Genomic DNA, 26,026 nt, shown 5'->3' on the forward strand with positions numbered 1-26,026 from the left:
TGTCAATCTTGACACTTCAACTTGTGAATCTTATTCAGTGGTGGTCGTGTTTCAGCCTTCTTGACCTTGGCCATGTCTATGAGCACTTGACACCTTGTACTTCTGGACACTCCAGGTAGGTTGCAGTTGTGGAATATGGTGGCACTGGAGGATAATGGGTTCCTGGTAGCTTTATGTTTAATTCCTATCAAGTCTTCTGCCGCTTTTCTTCCCCATGTGTTTTTTTGCTCCCCAGTTGACTATTCGCAAACACAACGTTTGATTGTCTGGTGGTCACGCCTCAATAGTTAGGTATTTCAAGTGTGGCTTCCGTCTGAAAGGTATTTTACCATTTTTGACTTTTTAGTGTCAGTTAAATCTCTTTTTTGGCCCATTTTATCTGAGGTAATGAAGCTGCCTAATAATTATGGACACCTTGATATAAGATGTTATTCACTTTCACCACACCCTCCCTCATTACACAAATACATATCACCTGAAAATGATTAAATCCAATAAGCATTCAAGTGTATATGGTTTGCAATTGGAAAATATGCATAAAAATAATGATAAGATCAGAATACTCACTCACCCAATAGCTGTGCACGCAGTGTAGTCCTTTTCATTGTGTAGTAGAGTATTCTGAATTATTTCATTTCTTTCTGAATAGACAGCAGTAATTCTATAACTTTGGCAAATGTATTTCAATAAATCAGATAAATAATTGTTCATGCCATGAGAGGTACCGGATCAGGCCAAATAGTCCAAAACGGAGAGGTGCCGGATCCTGTTCTGGCAAGATCTAACTGAAATTAAGCACTGCACCCATCTAGTGCCGGTTCAGACCCCCTTTGCCTCCAGAGCAGCCTGAATTTTTCGGGGCATGAATTCTATTAGGTGTCGGAATATTTGGTTGCTCAATTGGTATCAAGAGACCTAACGTGTGCCAGGAAAACATTCCCCACACCAGTACACTACCGCCACCAGCCTGTACTGTCGACACCAGGCAGGATGGGTCCATGGATTCATGCTGCTTACACCAAATCCTGACTCTGCCATCAGCATAATACAAGAGCATTTGTCGGTGATCGCATCCCCACTGGAGCCGCTTCCTCTTGTTTTTAGCTGATAAGGAAAGGAACCCAGTGTGGTTGTCTGCTGCTATAGCCCATTCGTGGCAAGGATCAACAAGTTGTGCGTTCCGAGATGCCCTTCTGCGCCGTTATATGTCTATTTGTGGCCCGCCTGTTAGCCTGCACGATTCTTGCCATTTTCCGTCAACAAGCTGTTTTTGCCCACAGGACTGCCACTGACTGATGTTTTTGTTTGTTGCACCATTCTCTGTAAACCCTAGACACCGTTGTCTGTCAAAAGCCCAGGAGGGTGGCTGTTTCTGAGATACTGGATCCGGTGCACCTGGCACAGATGATCATACCATGCTCAAAGTCGCTTAGGTCACTCGTTTTGCCCATTCTAACATTCAATTGAACAGTAACTGAATGCCTCGATGCCCGTCTTATATACCAAGCCACAGCCAAGTGACTCACTGTCTGTACAAGCGATCCATTTTTGTGAACAGGGTATTGTACCAAATAAACTGGCCAGAGTGTGTACGTTATCAACAGAGAATTGTTAATAAAAAGGATTGTAGCATCCTGCTCATAAATTTACATGTAAGTCGAATTCAGTGTAAACGACGTCCTTTACGAAACAAGGCATAGAACAAATTGTGTTTTGGGTAGAGAAAACAGTCATCAAATATCTTGTGAAAGACTTATTTCACATTTCTGAAAGATCACATTGTTATTTTCTGGAATGTAATCTACATAGTACAAAATTGCTGTGATATAAGTGTATGACCTGACCATGTTATAATCAGTGATAAGATTCCCAAGTACAACAGGTCTCACAAGTATGGAACAAACAGCCAACATCCCAAATAACAGCACACATGTCTCTCAATGCTTTTATACTTCATCTGTGCCTTTCTTCTTCTTCTTCTTCTTCTTCTTCTTCTTCTTCAGGGGTAGAATGTCCTCTTCTGGCCTCTTCTGCTCCTCATCAGATTTAGCATTAGGTGAGGATTCTCCACAGTGCTCTACCTCTCCACACTCCCCCTGGAGAGCTTTCCTTTTCTTATTTTTCTTTGGGACAGGGCTGTTATTATGGTCCTCTCTTTCTGCCTCCTCTCCTTTGTTGTTGTTGTTGTTCTTCTTCATTTTCTCTGAGCTGGGGGACTCCGGCAGGGAATGTGTAATCTCGCTGGGGAGAGCTGATGATAGGAGGTCTGTGACTGACACTGCTGCCTCTCTCAGTCTCATCTCCATTTCACTGTCACTGTCACTAGGATAACATTGCAGAAACAAACATTTATTACAGTATGCAATGCTACTGTATAAGGATTCCTCCCAACATAGAAATGAAGGTGACATCAAACCACCTCACACATCCCAATGGTTAAAAGGCCAGGCCTAAATAGAACAAGCATCACCTTGAGCTGGGGATGGGCCTGCGCCTTACAGGAGGAGGAGGGGGATCAATGGTAAACTCTCCTGGGACAGATGTGGTGAACAGCCGGAAACCTTCAAAACCTAGAAATAAGATCAAGACCACAACCAGCATCTTCATCACGTCACACATTTTGTAATTACTGTCCCAGTTTCAATGCAAACCAATTTATGGATAAACCCTCACCATCTTCACATTTGGTTGACTCTGTGCAGGGTCTTGATGTTTCTGCAGATATCACTGAAATACAACTGAACATCAAATTTCAAAGTTGGATGAAAGTAGACAGGTGATGGTAACATGAGGCAAAGGCTATAACAGTTTGATGTAGCTAGCTAAAATAGTAAAACTGATGTTTATTAACATTTTCCCATGACAAATAAGAAATACCTGTCAGGTCCAGGAATGGCTGAAGAATTGCAACATTTACCTAGAACTAATGCTGCAGATAGCAATACTGGGTGAAGTCATAGTCAATCGATCAATAATATAATAATTTAGAAAAAAATGTTTAATTAATTTATTATCTGTAGAAACGATGAGAATAGAAAGGTTCTGTACTTTTGTGAAGCATCACAGCACAGTTGAAAAATATATGGCAAATAGAAATCCAAAATGGATGGTGTTAAGGGATAGATAGGAGTGGTTGAATGGAACTGAAGGGTGGGACTAATAACAACAAGATAACAAATATAAAACATATGGTGTCTGTAAAAAGTATATAGGTTCAGAAATATTGTGAAATAGCACAGTTACAATAGAAATCAAACCAGTTAAGGACCAGGATGTCTTGCTCCCAGGCAGACTAAATAACTTTTTTGCCCGCTTTGAGGACAACACAGTGCCACTGACACGGCCTGCAACGAAAACATGCGGCCTCTCCTTCACTGCAGCCGAGGTGAGTAAAACATTTAAACGTGTTAACCCTCGCAGGGCTGCAGGCCCAGACGGCATCCCCAGCCGCGCCCTCAGAGCATGCGCAGACCAGCTGGCTGGTGTGTTTACGGACATATTCAATCGATCCCTATACCAGTCTGCTGTTCCCACATGCTTCAAGAGGGCCACCATTGTTCCTGTTCCCAAGAAAGCTAAGGTAACTGAGCTAAACGACTACCGCCCCGTAGCACTCACTTCCGTCATCATGAAGTGCTTTGAGAGACTAGTCAAGGACCATATCACCTCCACCCTACCTGACACCCTAGACCCACTCCAATTTGCTTACCGCCCAAATAGGTCCACAGACGATGCAATCTCAACCACACTGCACACTGCTCTAACCCATCTGGACAAGAGGAATACCTATGTGAGAATGCTGTTCATCGACTACAGCTCAGCATTTAACACCATAGTACCCTCCAAGCTCGTCATCAAGCTCGAGACCCTGGTTCTCGACCCCGCCCTGTGCAACTGGGTACTGGACTTCCTGACGGGCCGCCCCCAGGTGGTGAGGGTAGGCAACAACATCTCCACCCCGCTGATCCTCAACACTGGGGCCCCACAAGGGTGCGTTCTGAGCCCTCTCCTGTACTCCCTGTTCACCCATGACTGCGTGGCCACGCACGCCTCCAACTCAATCATCAAGTTTGCGGACGACACAATAGTGGTAGGCTTGATTACCAACAACGACGAGACGGCCTACAGGGAGGAGGTGAGGGCCCTCGGAGTGTGGTGTCAGGAAAATAACCTCACACTCAACGTCAACAAAACTGAGGAGATGATTGTGGACTTCAGGAAACAGCAGAGGGAACATCCCCCTATCCACATCGATGGAACAGTAGTGGAGAGGGTAGTAAGTTTTAAGTTCCTCGGCATACACATCACAGACAAACTGAATTGGTCCACTCACACAGACAGCATCGTGAAGAAGGCGCAGCAGCGCCTCTTCAACCTCAGGAGGCTGAAGAAATTCGGCTTGTCACCAAAAGCACTCATAAACTTCTACAGATGCACAATCGAGAGCATACTGGCGGGCTGTATCACCGCCCGGTACGGCAACTGCTCCGCCCACAACCGTAAGGCTCTCCAGAGGGTAGTGGGGTCTGCACAACGCATCACCGGGGGCAAACTACCTGCCCTCCAGGACACCTACACCACCCGACGTTACAGGAAGGCCATAAAGATCATCAAGGACAACAACCACCCGAGCCACTGCCTGTTCACCCCGCTATCATCCAGAAGGCGAGGTCAGTACAGGTGCATCAAAGCTGGGACCGAGAGACTGAAAAACAGCTTCTATCTCAAGGCCATCAGACTGTTAAACAGCAACCACTAATACTGAGTGGCCGCTGCCAACACACTGACTCAACTCCAGCCACTTTAATAATGGGAAATGATGTAAAATATATCACTAGCCACTTTAAACAATGCTACCTAATATAATGTTTACATACCCTACATTATTCATCTCATATGTATACGTATATACTGTACTCTATATCATCTACTGCATCCTTATGTAATTACATGTATCACTAGCCACTTTAACTATGCCACTTTGTTTACATACTCATCTCATATGTATATACCGTACTCGATACCATCTACTGTATCTTGCCTATGCTGCTCTGTACCATCACTCATTCATATATCTCTATGTACATATTCTCATCCCCTTACACTGTGCATAAGACAGTAGTTTTGGAATTGTTAGTTAGATTACTTGTTGGTTATTACTGCATTGTCGGAACTAGAAGCACAAGCATTTTGCTACACTCGCATTAACATCTGCTAACCATGTGTATGTGACAAATAAATTTGATTTGATTTGTGGATTGACCTCAGAAATAGAAGGCCAGGATGAAAAACAAACAAAATATAACTATTGTAAAATAGATTGTCTGTAAAATATGTAGAGTATGTGTAAACTGAAGGTAAGCCTATGTATTATTGTTTATTAGTTTACTCCAATTGGGGGAGGGGTGGTAGGTTTTGCAGAGAATAATAAAGTTATATTCTAAATTTTAAAAAAAAGTGTGTGTGTGTGTGTGTGTAATATAATATATATATATATATATATATTTTTTTTTTAGCTCAAAAATATATGGGGGATTCGAAATAACGCAATTACATTGATGGAAGCAAAAAATCTAAATAAATATATATTTATAAATAAATATAAAATAAATACCTGTCAAGCAGAGCCCCTAATTTCTTTGCAACGTGCGCACGGAACTCCGGGGTCGTCTGCAACTCGTTCCCATCATGTTCATGTTTAGATACAGCCACACTGTTGACCATGGTATATCATAAAACAGTATAAGCGTAGCTGGTAAAGCGAAGCTTGATACAAAACCTCTACTCACGATGAGTCAAAAATAGATGGGATAGCAGGATTTCAGAGTAAATTAAAACTTACCGACGGGATTGCTTGACATTGATTACCCCATCTAAAACAATAGTAGTTACTGTTAGGACGATGCTGTCGTTTTGGAGAAAGATAGATTTGCTCGTTGGCTCAAGATTTCACACACTTAGCTAGCCATCTCCCACCCCACATTTGTTGTTATGACTAACTGTTAGCTTTAGCTAGATAACTACACTCTGGGTCTTAGCTAAAGCAAAGGTACACTAAAGTTTGGCCGAATTTACCTGCCGGGTTGGCATTGTGTGTTCCATATGTGCCAAAACTCCAAGCTGCTTCCTTAAAATGTTCTAGATCTTCATCTTCACTGCTTGAGTCTTCGGCCATCGTCCCAACAGGAGCTGACATGTTGGATCGAGCACGTGTGGCTACAAAGCAATGCACTATGGGTAATTAATTATTTCAGGGCAAACGGTTGTCACAAGTTCCCCAGCCACAATATCCAAATTGGCTATGTATCGTAAACATTTATAAAAACACAAATGAGCTTTTTGGTCTTAATTTAAGGTTAGGCACAATGTTTGCAACGTGGTTAAGGTTTGGTTTAAATCTTATTTTAAGATGATAAATTGTAGAAATGGACGTGGTATAGCCATAATTATGACTTTGTGACTGTGGTTACTAGCGGCGACAAGGGCAAACCAGCACGCTACAATGGTTAGAGTTTGACGAGTGAAACCAACATTTTTCTTCAATGACTTTTGATAATTTCCCCTTCGTTCTGCAGAATATAAAAGGTAATGTTAGGTGGGCTTCTAGTTCTTACCAGATCCTCACTAAGTAGACATCCAAAGATGTAGACACTAGTATTTGATATAGAGTCTATGGTTCCTGAAATGTAACATTCAAGACACCACACTCTGTAGTCACTGAGATGTCTGACAAAAAACACATTAATCTATAGGCAAAAGTACAATATTTTCAATAAAAATCAATGGGGTTTCAATTTACTCAGTATGTGGGTCCAACTAAATAAGAGTGAAAAATTCTATCAGTAGCGACCATTTAGTAAAATCCATAATTAGTGTTAATTTCAAATCAAACTTTGCCACATGCTCCGAATACAAGTGTAGATCTTACCGTGAAGTGCTTACTTACAAGCTCTTAACCAACAATGCAGTTCAAGAAGAGTTAATAAAATGTTGACCAAATAATAATAATTTTAAAAAAGTAACACAATAACTAGGCTATATACAGGTGGTACAGGTACCGAGTCAGTGTGCGGGGGTACATGTAGGTGGGGGTGAAGTGACTTTGCATAGATAATAAACAGCGAGTAGCAGCAGTGTAGAAAACAAATGGGGGCGCAATGTAATAGTTCAGTGGCCATCTGATTAATTGTTCAGCAGTCTTATGGCTTGGGGGTAGAAGCTGTTAAGGAGCCTTTTGGTCCAAGACTTGGAGCTCCGGTACCGCTTGCCGTGCGGTAGCAGGGAAAACAGTCCATGACTTGGGTGACTGGAGAGTCTGACAATTCTATGATCTTTCATCTGACACCGCCTATTATATAGGTCCTGGATTTCAAGAAGCTTGGCCCGTGATGTACTAGGCCGTATGCACTTCCCTCTGTAGCGACTTACGGTCAGATGCCGAGCAGTTGCCATACCAGGCGGTGATGTAGCGGTCAGGATGCTCTCAATGGTGCAGCTGTAGAATTTTTGAGGATCTGGGGACCCATGCCAAATCTTTTCAGTCTCCTGAGAGGGAAAAGGTTTTGTCATGCCCTCTTCATGACTGTCTTGGTGTGTTTGGACAACGATAGTGTGTTAATGAGGTGGACACCAAGGAACTTGAAACTCTCGACCCGCTCCACTACAGCCCTGTTGATGTTAATGGGGGCCTGTTCACCCCGCCTTTTCCTGTAGTCCACAATCAGCTCCTTTGTCTTGCTCACATTAAGGGAGAGGTTGTTGTCCTGGCACCACACTGCTCATCGTTGTCGGTGATCAGGCCTACCACTGTTGTGTCATAAGCAAACTTAATGATGGTGTTAGAGTCGTGCTTGGCCACTCAGTCGTGGGTGAACAGGGAGTACACGAGGGGACTAAGTACGCACCCCTGAGGGGCCCCAGTGTTGAGGATCAGACGTGGCAGACGTGTTGTTGCCTACCTTTACCACCTGGGGGCGGCCCGTCAGGAAGTCCAGGATCCAGTTGCAGAGGGAGGTGTTTAGTGATGAGCTCCGTGGGCACTATGGTGTTGAATGCTGAGCTGTAGTCAATGACCAGCACTCTCACATAGGTGTTCCTTTTGTCCAGGTCGGAAAGGGCAGTGTGGAGTGCACACACACATTCGCGGTATGCGAATTCGGAGTAGGTCTAGGGTAACCGGGGAGGATGCTGTTGATGTGAGCCATGACCAGCCTTTCAAAGCACTTCATGGCTACCGAAGTTAGTGCTACAGGGCGGTAATCATTTAGGCAGGTTACCTTTGCTTCCTTGGGCACAGGGACTATGGTGGTCTGCTTGAAACATGTAGGTATTACAGACTCGGTCAGGGAGATATTAAAAATGTTGTTGAAGATATTTGCCAGTTGGTCCGTGCATGCTTTGAGTACACGTCCTGGTAATCCATCTTGCCACGTGGCTTTGTGAATGATGACCTGTTTAAAGGTCTTGCTCACATCGGCTACTGAGAGCATTATCACACAGTCATCCAGAACAGCTGGTGCTCTCGTGCATGCTTCAGTATTGAATGCCTAGAAGCGAGCATAAAAGGCATTTAGCTTGTCTGGTAGGCTCGCATCACTGGGCAGCTCGCCTCTGGGTTTCCCTTTGTAGTCCGTAATAGTTTTCAAGCCCTGCCACATCCAACAAGTGTCAGAGCCGGTGTAGTACGATTTGATCTTAATCCTGTATTGACACTTTGCTTTTTTGATGGTTTGTCTGAGGGCATAGCAGGACTTCTTATAGGCATCCGGATTAGTGTCCCGCTCCTTGAAACCGGCAGCTCTAGCTTTTAGCTCGATACAGATGTTGCCTGTAATCCATGGCTTCTGGTTGGGATATGTACATACGGTCACTGTGGCGAGGATGTCATCGATGCACTTATTAATGAAGCCGATGACTGAGGTGGTATACTCCTCAATGCCATTGGATGAATCCCAGAACATATTCCAGTCTGTGCTAGCAAAACAGTCCCGTAGCGTAGTATCCGCATCATCTGACCACTTTCGTATTGAGCGATTCACTGGTACTTCCTCCTCGAGTTTTTGCTTGTAAGCAGGAATCAGGAGGATATAATTATGGTCAGATTTGTCAAATGGAGGGAGGGGGAGAGCTTTGTATGCATCTCTGTGTGTGGAGTAAAGGTGGTCTAGAGTTTTTTTTTCTCCCTCTGGTGCATATGTGACATGTTGGTAAAGATTTGGTAAAACCGATTTAAGTTTGCCTGCATTAAAGTCCCCAGCCACTAGGAGCACCACTTCTGGGTGAGCATTTTCTTGTTTGCTTATGGCAGTATACAGCTCATTGAGTGCAGTCCTAGTGCCAGCATCAGTCTGTGGTGGTAAATAGACAGCTACGAATAATAGATGAGAACTCTCTTGGTAGATATTGTGGTCCAAAGCTCATCAAAAGGTACTCTACCTCAGGCGAGCAATACCTTGATACTTCTTTAATATTAGACATTGCGCACCAGCTGTTATTGACAGAAAGACACACACCCCCACCCCTTGTCTTACCAGACGTAGCTTCTCTGTTCTGCCGGTGTATTGAAAATCCCTCAGCTTGATACTATCCGTTTCATCGTTCAGCCACGACTCGGTGAAACGTAAGATATTACAGTTCTTAATTTCCCGTTGGTAGGATAATTTTACTTTCCAGTGAATGCATGCTAGCAAGTAGAATTGATGGCAGTGGGAGTTTACTCGCTCGCCTACGGATTCTCAAAAGACAGACCGATCTGCTTCTTCTGTAGTTTCTTCAAGCAAATGACAGGGATCTGGGCCTGTTCACAGGAGAGCAGTATATATCGTTCTCGTCGGACTCGTTAAAGGAAAAAGCTTCTTCCAGTTCATGGTGAGCAATCCCAGTTCTAATGTCCTGAAGTTATTTTTGGTCATAAGACAGTAGCAGCAACATTATGTACAAAATATTTTTTTAACTGAAGTTACAAATACACACAAAAACCCAGAACAATTGTTTACGGGCATGTAAAACGTCAGCTATTCTCTTTGGCGACATCTTAACAATTTGAGGGCGCTATTAGAAATACAGAATTTATAATGGTAGATGCCATCACAATTTTCCATCAGCAACTAATTTTTTATTTAAAAAAAATACACATATCACAAGTCTAGAAAGTGATCATCATCACATACCTTCCACTGAGCATTGACCTGTAGTTATCATTTCATAGCCAAAAAATATTTTACCCACAAAATCTCTTCCAGACTTCTTTTTTTTTTTTTTTACTGTTGATGAGTGTTGGAGGAGATGTGTAGCAGAGCACAGCTGATCGACAGCTGGACTTGACAGGGTTTTCTCTCACACACAAAGCCTCGAGTTTAACAGTCTGAATACAAAGGCCCATGGAGAGGTTTAATTTAGTGTTGGGAGGCTCAGTATCACTCCAGCAGGCACAAACACACTGCAAGTAAATTTACAGCACTGTCACAAATGCTAACAACTTAAAAAGGCCAGGGGTGCCATCTGTGACTTACTACCAATGGCAGTTAATACAAAAATGTCTCATAGCCAACAGGGATTATTGGTTGTATATACAGCTAGAGGTGAAATGGGACACCCAATATGAATAATACAGCTTCTATCAAGGCAAGATTTCTAAGTCATGGAGCATTTGTTAGTGGGCTAAATATTCAGCTGTGAGACTATCTGAGGAGGAAAGACACAGCAAAGGATAATGATTGTTACTAGAGCACAATGAGTAGCAAAAATGTATTTACTTGTTCAATCAAATTAGGTGGTATCAAAAAGTTGTAATTGGCTTGCCATCTGTCAACTATTGTTGTGTAGACAAAATAACAACATGCTGAACTTCAACCAGTGTTCATCTTACAGGCTAAAAATATCCAGTTTTCAACATTCACTTTGGGATCATGTAAAGTTCCAGATTCCCTCTGTAGAGCCGTTTGGTAACAGAGTGGCCTTTCACCAGGGAGATGGCAACCCTGAAAAAAATGACAACTTGAGAAATTGAAACTAATATTATTAAATTTGAATGAGTGTATTAGATCATTAGTTACACAAACCCACAAGATATGCCTAAATGTATTCCAACAAAAACAAGGACATTGCAACAAATACTGAACTAACTAACTCAAGGCAGATTAAAATAATACGTATTAAAAGTAACCATTTAAATGTTCGAAAAGATTAAAAGAAAAACATGTTCAACATTACAAAAGAGTGATTGACAAAAGTTTCCTATGAGTCCCAGCAACAGAGGGGTACGAGGTAACAAATAAATGATCAACTTGTTTTGAAGGCAGACATGGTCCTGTTTTCCCAAACCTGGGGCTGGTAAAGTTTGTTGGAATGTCTGAAGTGGAAGAAGTATACTCCTGTTCCCAAAAGGGCTATATTGTGGTTGTGTTCTGGGGCAATGTGACCGCTGCGTTGCATTGCACACAAGACGCTAATATTCAGGCACTACTCGCCCCCATCGTAGGCGTAGTCTGCCTTATTGTGCATGATCAGTTTGTTGTCCACAAAGTAGAAGCTGTCTGACCTGGTCTCATACGGGTGCTCCACCATTAGGCAAACTTCAAAAGAAAGAGAGGGAAAAAAACAAAAACAAGGGATTTCAGGTTGGAAATAACTTCATAAGGAACAGCAGAATGCACATTAGCCTGGTTTACAGTAAATTACTCCTGAAGGGGATCCATGTGACTGTCTAGTATTACATTACTTACCTTACAATTTGAGTGGCCTGACTGGCTCTGTATGGATGTGTATAGTATACAGACTTGGCTAGCTATGTTGTGGCCAGTCTGAACTTTAGCTTGTAGGACACAGGCTAAAACAAAGATGATAGACAAAGTGAGAGGGGGCATTGCTGGTGCGCTCCTACTACTATTAGACTTACTGAGGTCCTCAGGGAGCTGGGGAAACTCATAGATATGTTCGCAAGTGTTGCAGCTGTTTGGGATGCAGAATCCGAAGTCAAAGTCAAAGTTCTTGAGAACTTTATCCTGGAAATAATGCCTCTCTATCATGCGAAAGCTGTTAACAGGCCGGTCCCCCACAGTGAACTCGACGCTGAAAGCGGGGAAGAAAGAGAGGCACTTGAGATACTGGTAGGGACATGCTGAACATAGCTGCATGAAATGGCTTAAGCTACTAGAATTGAAGCTTTATTCATTAACCATCTATATTTCTAAAAGTCAAAAAGAAGGATGATTATTTCAATTGTATTGTTGCCAGCCATGTAAAACAACTTTAGGAGAAAAGCATTAAGTGTGGTGTCAGGGCTCTGCCAAATCGTCTCTGTAACCACAGTTGGATTGGTTGCCAGAGCTGCAAAGCCACACCAGCAAACGAAATTGAGCATGAAACTGAGATCATGATTCGTCTGCATAAGTAACTGCTGAGTTATAAGCAATGGACCTGTACTGAATTTGAGGGTGCTAACAGCATACTAGAGCTTGAGGTAAGCCTGCCATATTGAAAAGCAGAAAGCACATATATTATGAAACATTTAAGTATAATCACAGTATGTGGTTTTTCAACTACGAGTTATATGATTTCTAATAATGAATGTGGTGTTTCCTGTTTAATCCACTGATTTACGTTGCACCAACAGTCCGCAGTCTGAGGAAGGCCGGCGTAAACTGATACCGCACAAAGCGCCCAGCACTGGTGTCTACGTCTCCATTCTCTTCTTCCTCATCTTCAGGGTCTGATAGAGAACATGAATTAAAATGTAATTGACATCCAAATAAGTGTCAACATGTCATCTCTGATTTCAACCTAAAATTCTATCTACAACATTTGTGTAAGGACTACATCAATTATCATAGGGGGAATAACTTGGCTTGTGTTACGCCTTACTTGAAATAATAGACTGATTCATTTGGTCTGGGCCCTTCTAAGTAGACTTAGCAATACTACATCATACACAGCGGGGCAACTTCCTGCTTACTAAACTAATGCTAAAATCTGCCAAGACTATGGGCATTCTCATTTATACCTTCTAATGAGGCAAGTCCTCATTGGAAAGAGAAAATATAGTGGCAGATTTGAGCATTAGTTTTGTACCCCAACCTAATAACATGAGTGCACCGTCAGCAGTGGTTTTTCCAACTAGGCTGTTTTACAGATTGAGCCTGGTGCCCTGTTCAAGTTGACAGTGACCTGGACTTGATTTCTGTAAGTAGGAATACGCTCCAATGTGTATAATGATGTCATATTGCTGAGTTTACCTTTAAGATGTGGCCTATCCAAGCTATTTATACTGTGCCAAAAGTGTGGTGGAAAAGTTGAAACTTCATGCTGGGCAAGACATTTGAGTTTACCACAGTTGTGAGGTTTAGCAATCTCAAAGAGCACTGTCCCAGTCTCCAGATCTCTAATCTTGAAACGTGTGAAGTCAATATTGTAGACATTGTCCTCAGGTTTACATAGATAATCTGGAAGGAAATTCGTAGTTAGAAGCACATACAGACAGGGAATCTGGTGTGTTTACGGATTCTTTGTTTGGTTACCTCAAACCATTGGTGCAAATTTAGCTTGCTAGTTCACTAACAAAGGGAACGTTAGATAGAATACATTAACTTGAATCTTATCCAAATCCCATCAACGCCGGCATACATACCCCGTGTAACAGCACGCAGACCAAGGACTTCGTCCGGTGTGATGTGTCTTCCTAGCGCCCTTAGCTCTTCTTCTGTAATAACAGGCCGCTGTTTATCGGTTTGATTTCGTCGCGATTTGAGTCTCTTCAGTACACCTCCACCGGACTTTCGCTCCCTGGAATTTGCAGTTGGGCCGATATCGGTGTCCGGTCCTTTGACTGTGGCTGCAGTCTTGTTTCGAGAGTTAGAGCCGCTCATATCTTGGTTGTTTTGTGTTTGTTAAGGCGACTGTGTCGATGGCTGTCTGCAACTTTTACTAAATTCAAGATGGCGAAGCGTCTCTACGGAGAACATACGCTGCAAATAGTCGATTGTAATTGGCTTAAAACGCTAGGTGGTTACCATAGTTACCAGTAGGGCGGACTGTTTAGAAACGTAGCGAGTAAATTGAATTCCAGTTAGAACACCAGCGGTCACGTTCAGTTGCAGATAGAAATGCCACGAATCGAGCCGACATGATTCCTTGATCTACATGTCAGAGACATGTTTGTCCTACATATATCCTATTTATATCTTAACGTTCCAAAACGTTGTGTCCTGCTGAACGCGCAGCCGAGTATGGTCCAACTTCATTAGTATATTGAGCAATTTGACCATACTTATGTAATTTGCCCATGCACTACATTTATATAAACTATAACGTCTCTTCTTACATCTCTCATCTGCATTACTGTCATTTCTCTCTACATGTCACCCCAATATAAATATCTCATTCTACTTCTAGGGTTTCCCCATTACTTATGACTATAGTATCTCAACGATATACAGTTGAACAGTTCAGTTACATAAGGGGTACTACAACAACCCCAAGGATAGTAAAACATGAGATAAATCATATGGAAAACATTTGCCAGAACACCAGTTAGATAAAATAGCACATTTATTTAAAAAAGAGACAGCATTTATCAGCAGTTCCCACTTAGATGTTATTTGTAGAGCCACAACTGAGTATGGAGGGGGCATCTCAAAGGACTCCATCAGTCCACCTGCTGCATGAAGCCCTCATGGGGTGGGAGAAATCAATAAGTAGAGTAGGATTCCTTATTGACATTGATCGCTTTCTTTCACATTCACACTAATTAATTCATACCCTCATTGTGATTCACAAGACTGTATGGACTGCACAAGAGTGTATGGTTGTTCCGTCTGCACCTCAGTAGGGCTAATGGGAGAGTGGTGTAGCAAGTATTTGGTTCTTATCTTAGGTGAGCTCAAGTAAGGTTAGGATTTTTGCACACTAGGACTTGTGGGCAAAAAAAAAACAAAAAAAAACAAACATCCAATGAAGTAATCGAAAGCACACCAAAAAAAAGGAACCTCAAAGCTGACAATGATAATGCACAACTGTATTCAAATTCAAGGCAACAGGGATTCAATTAAAATGTACACACAACAAATGACAAACAAATGCTTTGAAAATAAACCAAGTATTCACACCACTAAAACATCCTGGTAAAAAGTCAAACAAAACAGATCCTGAGAAAGAATAAAAAGCTACAAATCCTTTAGTCCTTAAGCAAATATCTCAGATTAAACCCCTTTCTTAAACTATACATGTAAAAATGTCCATGCTTCATCAATCTCCTCTCTTCCTGACAGTCAGTCAAGACCTTTTCTTTTCTACAGTGCCACCATTGTAACTTATCCCCAGCAGAAATGCCAGTCTTCTTTAAAATTAACTATTAAAAACACCTCAATAGTAACAATATTTAGATTAGAAAATAACCGCTGTCACACTACAATAAGTGTGATATTGTACCTTACAGTATATACACACGCAACTGTGTAGCGATTTCAATTAGCCAACAAAAGATTGTAACTTTGGTACTGAATTAAATACACTTTTTTTCAAATAAGTAACAAAGGTGCTTCTCTCTTATTAGACAGACTGTTTCTTTTTGTAAATGTATTTTTTATACAAAACTAATCAAACAACTATCAGCTGACCAAGTATTGTAACCTCTCCCTTGTTTTTTTCCAGCAGCATGGAATATGGAGGGGGAAACCACAAGAGTGAGAGAATTTATAACACCTGGATCATCTATTTGTCAAGTATTCAGCAAGTATAAAACCAATGACAAGTGTGGAGAGGCAAGTGTAATAGGCTTGGTAAAAGATTTTTCCCTCGTGGAAAGAGCTTTGTTCCTGATACAGAGGCAGTTAGATAAACACAAAAACAATGCAAACATGCAGCTACTGACTACCAGGCTAACTGTATTGAAGAACATATGGATATGTCCGTGGAACACCTTAGAGATTAGTAATAACAAAATGCTGCGGTCCACTTTAAGGCAAGTTTTTTTTAAAACAGCTTCAGAAAGGAATCAAAGGGATCAGACAAAAATAATAATAAACTGGCCTAAACTTAAAATATTATTTCATGGAGAGATGGGAAAGAGGGAAAATATTCCCAATAGTGAAACATGTACACACATCTATAGATACTCACATGTGCAAGGTAAATATAGATCATTAAGACTGGTGCAAGCCCACTGTTTATACATCATGTTGATTTGACTGATTGCACACTTTTCAAACTAATTTGGGGAGCTGGCTTTTAGAAACACTTTTCTCTGGGAAAAGAATCACAATTGAATGCAATATAATAATTGTTAAGAAGGCTGCTCTTAAGCTTTCTACTCAAAGCCAGTTTCAATTTAGGATACCACTGACAATCTTGGTTGGCCTTAGTAAAAGTTGTGTAACACAACTAGTTCTTTCCAACTCCCCTCACTTTCTAACCTTCTCTGTAGCTGTGTAGCTATGGATAGCTGACACACACACACACACACACACACACACACACACAACACACACACGTAAGTCCTACATTTATATTCCAATATACTAAAAGAATCCAGCAGTTTTTCCATGAGGACTTTACATAAATAGTAAATAAATACAAAATAAATGCGTAGGCCCTTCCGGTTATTCATTCTAATGACACACTGTATTGGGATAACTTCTGATGTTTACGTTATATCTTGACCTAGTACTTCATCACTCCAGCACCAACATTGTGAGTTAAAAAATTAAATTATATCAACCACAGTGTTATGAACAGAGGATTACTGGGAGTTTTATAGAACAAAATTCTACAACACAAAACACTTTGGTGAATCAAAAGAAGGCATGCACAGCCATGAATGGAAAAGGCAGTGACCATGACAAAGGACTACACTACATGCATCTCTGTGACAATTCAGACATGTTACCGATTCGGGACCTGTCCCACTTGCTTGAGAATTTGTTTAATTACCAGGTCCCTCAATGTTGGCAAAGTAACTAACTAAATCACTCTGTACTATTTCAGATAACCTTTCAGAGGTGGCCTTTCACCAGATGCAAACCAAGCTAATGTACCGTTAAGTGGAAAACACATACAAGTTAGAGGGTTTCATCAATGTGATTAAATGCCATGTAAACCCTCAAAGGATTCAAACTCTCCAGGGCTCGAACATTAAGGCTTGTCCTCTTGTCTGGGACAAGTTTTTTAAAAAATTGTACAATTTTTTTTTTAAAAGGTAGAGAAGAATAATATAGATTTGGAGTTGTCTGAATGGACAAGTAAATGTTTTTTTTTGCACAATATCAAACAATTACTCAGATCAGAATTAAATCAGAGGGGCCAACATTGGAATAACATTTAAATCTATTTTTCATGTACATAAATAAAAAAAGCCTACATGTCAAAGTCTAGGTGATATGCATATTGGCTGCAGCTTCATGTCCAAACCGATGCTGACATGAGGGAGGCTCCGTAAAATGTAGCTAAACTTTAATGAGACTGTTAATTACATAAATATAGGCAAACACCAGTCATTCTTTTACAAATATAATGAAGGAAAATTAACATTAACGTTTAAAGGCTTGAGGCATGGTTTGTTTAGATCAAATGGTCACAAGACCGGAGACAGTGCCTGTTGCGCACCACACCCACCTTGAATCTGAGCAGAGGTGGTCATCATTTTAACTATAAACTTGTTTAAAACCTGGATGTTTTATGTTATTTTATGAAGCATGGCTTACCTTGTTTAAAAGTAGCCTAGCCAAAATACAACCATAGAAATGTTGAAGTAATTATTTTAAACACCTAACATGCCAAATGTTCTATTGGTTTTCACATTTATATTTTATTGTCGAGCACCAAAAGGCATAATCCTAGTCATATAAGTAACCCATGCTAGTTGATGCATCTTTAGATCTCCCCTCTTTCTTAATTTCTAACAGATATTTGTTATCTCTGTCACATGAAACCACTCACACGTGCAGTGCACTTTTGGCAACTGTTTTCCCGCTAATTGCATTTTGGAACCTTCCCAGATAGCACAGCCATGTGCACATTGTTGAGCATATAATATGAAGAAATAATACTCAATCAACATTTTAAGCTAAACGGTCCGATCTGTTGTATCAGCCTCATTGCTTTTTTTTTGTCTGTTTTGAACCGTAGACATTTATTGTCCCAGGGACAACAGGACACCCTTAATTTCAAGCACTGGAAGACAAGTGGCTGAAAATGTTAAATGTCAAGCCCTGCAATTTCTGATAACTCTATAGTCTAGCTGTCTCAAAAGGTACCTGCTAGTACAGACAGTTATGCATGCCAGCACAACAAGTAGACTTCTTACCTGTGACCACATTTGAGGAAACTTGCATTATATGAAACAGCACAGCATGGTATAGTCCCATGGAGGTACACATGCATTTTTAAACACATTATGCAACATAATTGTGAAATCCACCTTAGATGTGAAAACACAATCAGCCTTCTTTTCAAACAACACATGAAACATCAATTCTACTCCATAGAATAGACTGAGGCTGTAACAGTACAGACTTGTTGAAATTATTAGCATGTTGTTTCTCAACAAATTATGGCACAGCTTTGTATCAAAAGCTCAAATAAATTGTAGCTTTACAACACTAGCAAGTTTGGTGATAATCAAACCCAAAAGAAAGTAAAAAAAGAGCAAGCAAAAACATTCAAATGCCTAATTGGCAACCGTCTCCCACTGTCCCCTCCAATCTCCACCAAATATACATTCTCTAAAACATCTTCCAATTTCCAAATTTGTAAGAATCAATAGATTTTCTGGATATTATCTCCTGTATCATCTCTGACTAAATACTGGGCCTGACTTTTGTTGATCACCATAGCAGCCTATCTGCATTCACTTCAAGCCACACCTCATCCAAAGCCATACTCATCTATAAAGAGGGACAGCCAATCACATTTCAGCACCCCTCTGTATAGTCCCAGCCTCTTCCTACAAGACAAGACAAACCTGGTTCGAAAGTGGTCAATCCTGTCTCATGCAAGATCATGTCTTTGATGTGGTAATTTGCAACATGGTGGAAATGTGTAAGATGTACAATACACAAACTCACTCTCTCCATCCCCTTTTCTCTGTGTGACCTTAAAGTTAGTGAGGAAGGCATTTTATTCTGTCACCTGCACTGCATTCCAAATTGGTTGTCTCTTTTTTGTTCACTTAACGCCATTGGCTCTCGTGCTCACTCCTGTCTATTTGCCTAGACTTTCCTTGTGTCTCTTCCTTGTCCCCCCACCCCCTTCAGTCTCTTGTCCATCATGTTCCATTTCCCCCTCTATTTTACATTCTCACAGCCGACAGAGGCAGAAGAGTGTAGGGATGAACACCCCAAATGCCACCAGGATAGGGAACATGAGGCTGCTATTGTCGGCCGCATACGGGTTTGGTGTTCTGGGGCCTGACTGGACCCTGTACTTGGGAGCTGTCGAGGTACTCTTCTTACCACCCTCCTCTCCTGCCTCAGACTCCTCTTCCTCCTCCTCCTCAAGTTCTTCACGTTTCTCAAGTCCAGGGTGAGGCTGAAGTTTTGGTACATCTGAGATGCACAAAATATAGAGATGGGAGAGATCATGGGTTTAAATATATGGTTGAGTGAAATTCATTTCATGCAGAACTTAGAGGTAAGACATTGAGGAGAGGGTGTGATGTCTTTAGACTAGATTGTGATTACAATTAATTGTTTGAGCAGCCAATGAATAACATTATTGAAAAGGAATGTGAGATACAAAATGATTGCTCTCTTTTTTTTAATACAACATTCCATTACAATTTAAATAATTTCAGAATTATTTAGACAACATCTTACAAAATGCTATTTTTCACTGGCACTGCCGAATGTTCCTGTTAATAGACTGATGAGGCTCACCATCTAATGTCCCCTTCATCACATAAAGAGCACAGACCTTGGGGTTGTCGTAATAACCCTAAGAAAACAAAGGGCAGGTTATCAGTTCACAGCAGAGAAAGCCATGTGTCAAATGAACATACAGAGAAATACAGTCCTACCATTATTTGCACAAAAAAATGATTAGTGACACAGAAAAGGTATAAACAAACATACAGTCATGGCCAAAAGTTGAGACTGACACAAATATTAATTTCCACAAAGTTTGCTGCTTCAGTGTCTTTAGATATTTGTCAGATGTTACTATGGAATACTGAAGTATAATTACAAGCATTTCATAAGTGTCAAAGGCTTTTATCGACAATTACACAAAGGTGATGCAAAGACTCAATATTTGCAGTGTTGACCCTTCTTATTCAAGACCTCTGCAATCTGCCCTGTCATCCTGTCAATTAACTTCTGGGCCACATCCTGACTGATGGCAGCCCATTCTTGCATAATCAATGCTTGGAGTTTGTAAGAATTTGTGGGTTATTGTTTGTCCACCTGCCTCTTGAGGATTGACCACAAGTTCTCAATGGGATTAAGGTCTGGGGAGTTTCCTGGCAATGGACCCAAAATATCGATGTTTTGTTCCCCGAGCTACTTAGTTATCACTTTTGCCTTATGGCAAGGTGCTCCATCATGCTGGAAAAGGCATTGTTCGTCACCAAACTGTTCCTGGATGGTTGGGAGAAGTTGCTCTCGGAGGATGTGTTAGTACCAAATATGACAGCACTACTAATACTGACTATTCATTGGGTTAAATCGATTCAATAGTAGAAGTCAAAACAATGCATGAGTTAGCTTGAAATATCTTCTTAATGGGAAACACACACCTCTACAACCATATGATCACCCTCTGGCAGAAGCAAATATTTCACTTTCACATTCTTTATTCATGGCTATGTTTTTTTGTTGTTGAATTTTACCCCTTTTCCTCCCCAATTTCGTGGTATCCAATTGTTTTTAGTAGCTACTATCTTGTCTCATCGCTACAACTCCCATACAGGCTCGGGAGAGACGAAGGTTGAAAGGCGTCCTCCAATACACAACCCAACCAAGCCGCACTGCTTCTTAACACAGCGCCATCCAACCCGGAAGCCAGCCGCACCAATGTGTCGGAGGAAACACTGCGCACCTGGCAACCTTGGTTAGCGCGCACTGCGTCCGGCCCGCCACAGGAGTCGCTGGTGCGCGATGAGACAAGGATTTCCCTACCGGCCAGACCCTCCCTAACCCGGACGACGCTAGGCCAATTGTGCGTCGCCCCACAGACCTCCTGGTCGCGGCCGGTTACGACAGAGCATGGGCGCGAACCCACATGGCTGTGTTCTTAGGCAAAATTGTGAGTTAGCCCACTCCCTTGGTTGAGAAGCATCCCCACACATGAATAGTCTCAGGATGCTTTACTGCTGGCATGACACAGGACAGATGGTAGCGCTCACCTTGTCTTCTCCGGACAAGCTTTTTTTCCGGATGCCCCAAACAATCGGAAAGGGGATTCATCAGAGAAAATGACTTTACCCCAGTCCTCAGCAGTCCAATCCCTGTACCTTTTGCAGAATATCAGTCTGTCCCTGATGTTTTTCCTGGAGAGAAGTGGCTTCTTTGCTACACATCTTGACACCAGGCCATCCTCCAAAAGTCTTCGCCTCACTGTGCGTGCAGATGCACTCACACCTGCCTGCTGCCATTCCTGAGCAAGCTCTGTACTGGTGCTGCCCCGATCCCGCAGCTGAATCAACTATAGGAGACAGTCCTGGCGCTTGCTGGACTTTCTTGGGCGCCCTGAAGCCTTCTTCACAACAATTGAACCGCTCTCCTTGAAGTTCTTGATGATCCAATAAATGGTTGATTTAGGTGCAATCTTACAGGCAGCAATATCCTTGCCTGTGAAGCCCTTTTTGTGCAAAGCAATGATGACGGCATGTGTTTCCTTGCAGATAACCATGATTGACAGAGGAAGAACAATGATTCTAAGCATCACCCTCCTTTTGAAGCTTCTAGTCTGTTATTCAAACTCAATCAGCATGACAGAGTGATCTCCAGCCTTGTCAACACTCAAGCCTGGAGTGTTATGAATATTTGTGTCATTCTCAAAACTTTTGGCCACGACTGTACATTCAGAGTTGTGTGCAGGTAATCATGACTTTAGTGCTCGACTTTAATTTGAGGACACATCTGAAAAATATGTTTTAAATGGGTCAGGAGAAGGAGGAGAAAACATTGAGCAGTGACACTTCGGTTGTGTCAACTCACCTTGACAAACTCCACAGTGAGCTTGCCGTTGAAGGTGGACACCTCACCCTGAACACTCAGTTTACCGCGGCGTATGGAGAAGGGCACAATCTCGTCATGAGCTGTACTGTGACCCACCCGCTCAAAGATATCCAGATCTTTCACCACCACATGGTCATTAAGACGCACGTCAAATACCTGTAGAATGTCAAAGGTATTTATATATTACTAATAATTTAACTTGCAATAAAACATCTGTTGGAAACAGTATTTTTTTGGAGACTATCAATATCTAAGTTGAACAACATTATTTGCTGCAAAATTAGAATAACATTACTATGACTTACTGTTTACAGTAGTGATAACTTTGAGATCTAAACTGAAAACATATTTTGATGATTTGATTGGAAAACTGAGTGGTACCTTCTGCTGAGACTGAGCAAAGTAGACCTCTGCATACTTCAAGACAAGTATATAGTCTCCTTCCTCACGAATCGGCACCTCATAGCCAAACGTATCCTCATTGTAGCGTTCTGTCTGGTAGAGAATCTGGTCCTCGGGACTAGAGCGCAATATGGGCAGACGCACTCCATAATCTGAAGCTAGAGGGAAATACAGAGTAGATTGTTCACTATGTTGTCGATTTATAAGCAATTCTGTCACATATGCACCCAACACACTCCTTACATAAGCTCACATAATACAAGCCCATTTGCTTACCCATGTACTGGAACAGTATAGTGATGGCTGCATACATTTATTTACTGTACTTGCACACAAACGGTGAAAACCAGGAAAATAGCACATGCATTTTATGGCTGATAAGGTCCTTTTAAAAATGTTAGATGCAAACTTGCTGGCTAACAATATCTTGGCATGTTAAAATATTCATGACTTATCTGTTCTGGCAAGTGAGAGGCCATACCTGTGCCAAGTGTCAATGTTTCCTTAACTGTCTGGTTTCTATTTGCAGACAGACCCATTTGGTCTTTAGTTTTACTGGGATGGATGTCAGAAACAATATGAAATGTCGTTTCAGAATGAAGTGTGTTTAAAAAAATCTATGAACATGCAGTGGAACTAAGCATAGTGGCTATAATTCATCAAACAAGAAATGTCATCAATATATCCTTTACCTCAATATACTTTCATTTTAACTGCTCATGTTTTTAGTTTCCAATTGATTTTAAAGAAATACATTTCTGAATATCAGTCATTATCACTTTCCTAGTTAAAGGTTACATCAAAATAAAATAAACATCACAGTTGAGTTTACTATTCTTCCATGAGATGGTTCATTTTCGAAGAAGCTCAACAAATATGACAGCACTACTAATACTGACTATTCATTGGGTTAAATCGGTTCAATAGCAGAAGTCAAAACAATGCATGAGTTAGCTTGAAATATCTTCTTAATGGGAAATACACACCTCTACAACCATATGATCACCCTCTGGCAGAAGCAAATATTTCACTTGCTTTTAGCCAAATGGCTACAATTGTAGCTAATTTCACACAGACTAGCTGGCTATGGCGTTCAATTCAATTTAGCAGTCACATTTGCTATTATTAACAGGAAATAGTAATCTAATAGAGCCGTTTTGATGACCCAGCCATGCCTACATACTCACCTTTCCCAAGCTTTCCTTCCAATGGATCCTTCTTGAAATGAATGCCATGCATGTCTGTGTGAGCTTCCCCGCCAGCGTTCACTGCCCAGATAACTCGTTCAGCAAGGCCCCCACCATCCGCCCAACAGTGTTCAGCCAGCAGCGACAACACCACCACCACCACGACCAGCCCGGCGACCAATGGCACCGTTACCCGCCGCATTGCCATACACAGATTGGTACAAGCAGACACACACGAGTTGGCCCAAGGAAGCTGTGTGAGAGAAGGCATCAATTGTAGCTAGCTAGCCAACTAGCATAAATGACAGCACAAAACCCTCCCACCCCCTCCCCAGATAAGGTAGTCAAATATATTTAGGTAGCTAACTATCTGACTAACATTAGCCAAGTATGACTGCTGAATGGTTGCAGCTGGCAAATGTTCGCAACCACTAAACATGGCTAAATCTCAAATACTCTCAGGTAAACGAACAGCCTCGTTGGCCTTCACTATAACTAGTTAGAGTTGAGCAGTCTCATCTGTTAGCTAAAAGCTATCTATGTGGCTTGCTAGCTGACTTAATGCTCGGTCATCAACGTTCCCAGAAGCTCTAGCGGAATATGAGGTTCTTACGTTGCAAAATCTTTGGTGCAACTTGCTTCTATCCCTGTTTGCTTCAAGATGTAAATCGAAGTCCACAATCTACACTGCAGCTCTCATTGACAGCAATGACCGTTTAGTCTTCTCTGCCAAACCGGTATGACTGACGTTGATTTCCTCAGATGCACACACAGTGCATGAAGGCTGAGGCGAGAGAGGGTGTGAACATGCTGGTTCACTGTAGAGAGGAAATGAATGACTGAAGTGACAACCAATCGCATGGCATTAGTTCAACTTTTTTTTCTCTCTCTCTCTCTCTCTCTCTCTCTCTCTCTATATATATATATATATAAATATAAAGAGGGAGTTTAGCATATTCATAGAAATGCATCGGATTCACGAATCAAATACAATTCCATACCACCAATGTATACCAACGAGCTAAGGTTCTGTTTGATGCAAAGCTGTTTAGTTGGAAAAATGCAGGTGAAATATACACACAATTACACCTAATGGGAGTTATTCGTAATTGTATTAATCTTCGAAAATAAAACATTTAGAATAGAATGTATATACGAATTTCATAAAAACGACATTTGCAGTCCACATGTATGCGATGTATTTTGTGCAAACTTGAAGGACGAAAGTGATATCAATTTCCTAAAAAAAAAGGGTTTAAACGACTGCAATGCAATGGCCCTCTTCCAGTGGTTGTGCAGTATTCAGATGATCCAATTTCACAATATTAGGAGAAGTGTCAACTTCTCAGGAAGAACATTAATATTATACGAAACAACGTGGCTCTCGATAAGTTAAAACTCTCAGGCATTTTGTGATCTGATAATCGGCGCAGCGCTACTTCAATATGTACGACCTGGAACGCAAATGATGTCTGAAATTTTGGCCAATCAGGAGAGTCCAACGCAGCGTGCTTGCAGTGCACCCTGGGTTTGTCAAAAAGAATGAATGAACAAATAACGTTGCCGTAGTAACATTTGACGCTTAGATTTAATGAGGGCTCTCTGGGCAAAGATGGTTTAGATCAGTGGTCACCTACCTTTTCTGAGTCAAGATCACTTTGGCAATCAAAAAACAAGTCGAGATCTACAGCTAAAAAAAAAAAACTAAATAAAGAGAGTTATGCAGGAATGTGGCCTAAAACGTTATCCCAGCATAGTGGCTATTGTCCTATGCCCGTCCTGCCAATATTGTTATCGTCAGACCATATTGTAGGTTATTTCAAAATTCGAGCTTTGATAACAAAATAGATCAGGTGTAGCATTTGCAAGTGATCTTCAGGTCGGAAAGTCGGAGCTCTGGAAATATGCTGAGTTTCCGTCTTGGAATTTCGAGATGGATGTCCATTCAAAATTATTTTTCCCAGTTGGATCTCGTTTTTTCCCCCAAGTTCCCAGTTGTCTTGAACGCACTGAAGTCAGAGATGTATTTTGTTATCAATTCTCGAGTTTAGTCTCAGTTGTGAGACTGACCAGAGAGAGGGGACAATGTCTTCCACCTGATGGCGAAACTCGAGTCGCATTGCATCTGCCTCATGCACAAATTCATGCTATGACCAGAGAAAGTGAAATATTCCTAAATATTAAAACAGCCACGACGAGCTGCTAATAATAGCCTAATAGCCTGATCACCGACAACGATGAGACAGCCTATAAGGAGGAGGTCAGAGACGA

General features: G+C 41.4%; 3 protein-coding genes across 4 annotated transcripts; all 3 read right to left on the minus strand.

The window, feature by feature from the left end:
- Positions 1 to 1,590: 1,590 nt before the first annotated feature.
- On the minus strand, positions 1,591 to 6,235 carry LOC112248386 (protein CUSTOS). The gene is made up of 6 exons (XM_024417349.1): positions 6,076 to 6,235; positions 5,843 to 5,873; positions 5,615 to 5,713; positions 2,674 to 2,738; positions 2,471 to 2,570; positions 1,591 to 2,322 (listed from the first exon to the last, which is right to left on the minus strand). Exons 1-6 carry the CDS (start codon positions 6,194 to 6,196, stop codon positions 1,947 to 1,949), a joined length of 792 nt encoding a protein of 263 aa, XP_024273117.1. The 5' UTR covers positions 6,197 to 6,235; the 3' UTR covers positions 1,591 to 1,946.
- A 3,848-nt stretch (positions 6,236 to 10,083) lies between these two features.
- On the minus strand, positions 10,084 to 13,965 carry LOC112248385 (protein unc-119 homolog B). 2 transcript variants are annotated; one of them, XM_024417346.2, is made up of 6 exons: positions 13,625 to 13,965; positions 13,326 to 13,439; positions 12,601 to 12,709; positions 11,897 to 12,069; positions 11,540 to 11,573; positions 10,084 to 10,979 (listed from the first exon to the last, which is right to left on the minus strand). In XM_024417346.2, the coding sequence occupies exons 1-6, from the start codon at positions 13,860 to 13,862 to the stop codon at positions 10,895 to 10,897; spliced, it is 753 nt and encodes a 250-aa protein (XP_024273114.1). In that variant the 5' UTR covers positions 13,863 to 13,965; the 3' UTR covers positions 10,084 to 10,894. The 2 variants fall into 2 exon arrangements, with proteins under 2 accessions (XP_024273114.1, XP_024273116.1); XM_024417348.2 differs by having other exon boundaries at positions 10,084 to 11,573; positions 13,625 to 13,961.
- A 561-nt stretch (positions 13,966 to 14,526) lies between these two features.
- On the minus strand, positions 14,527 to 24,582 carry LOC112248384 (malectin). The gene is made up of 6 exons (XM_024417345.2): positions 24,369 to 24,582; positions 23,756 to 24,008; positions 22,548 to 22,726; positions 22,146 to 22,322; positions 19,866 to 19,923; positions 14,527 to 19,535 (listed from the first exon to the last, which is right to left on the minus strand). Exons 2-6 carry the CDS (start codon positions 23,961 to 23,963, stop codon positions 19,288 to 19,290), a joined length of 870 nt encoding a protein of 289 aa, XP_024273113.1. The 5' UTR covers positions 23,964 to 24,008; positions 24,369 to 24,582; the 3' UTR covers positions 14,527 to 19,287.
- Between the last annotated feature and the right edge of the window lie 1,444 nt (positions 24,583 to 26,026).

The sequence above is a fragment of the Oncorhynchus tshawytscha genome, linkage group LG04 (genome assembly GCF_018296145.1).
Source record: "Oncorhynchus tshawytscha isolate Ot180627B linkage group LG04, Otsh_v2.0, whole genome shotgun sequence".
Lineage (NCBI taxonomy): Eukaryota > Metazoa > Chordata > Actinopteri > Salmoniformes > Salmonidae > Oncorhynchus > Oncorhynchus tshawytscha.

Excerpts from the sequence above, each read along its gene's own strand:
- LOC112248386 (XM_024417349.1), bottom strand. The coding sequence starts at position 6,196 with ATGTCAGCTCCTGTTGGGACGATGGCCGAAGACTCAAGCAGTGAAGAT. Across the intron at positions 5,874-6,075 it reads ACACAATGCCAACCCGGCAG|ATGGGGTAATCAATGTCAAG; the intron begins GTAAATTCGGCC and ends CTATTGTTTTAG. Across the intron at positions 5,714-5,842 it reads AATGTCAAGCAATCCCGTCG|TGTGGCTGTATCTAAACATG; the intron begins GTAAGTTTTAAT and ends CATGGTCAACAG.
- LOC112248384 (XM_024417345.2), bottom strand. The coding sequence starts at position 23,963 with ATGGCAATGCGGCGGGTAACGGTGCCATTGGTCGCCGGGCTGGTCGTG. Across the intron at positions 22,323-22,547 it reads TTGCTCAGTCTCAGCAGAAG|GTATTTGACGTGCGTCTTAA; the intron begins GTACCACTCAGT and ends GACATTCTACAG. Across the intron at positions 19,924-22,145 it reads TCACTGTGGAGTTTGTCAAG|GGTTATTACGACAACCCCAA; the intron begins GTGAGTTGACAC and ends TTGTTTTCTTAG.
- LOC112248385 (XM_024417346.2), bottom strand. The coding sequence starts at position 13,862 with ATGAGCGGCTCTAACTCTCGAAACAAGACTGCAGCCACAGTCAAAGGA. Across the intron at positions 12,710-13,325 it reads TGCTAAACCTCACAACTGTG|ACCCTGAAGATGAGGAAGAA; the intron begins GTAAACTCAAAT and ends GTTCTCTATCAG. Across the intron at positions 11,574-11,896 it reads CCAGCTCCCTGAGGACCTCA|TTTGCCTAATGGTGGAGCAC; the intron begins GTAAGTCTAATA and ends TTTCTTTTGAAG.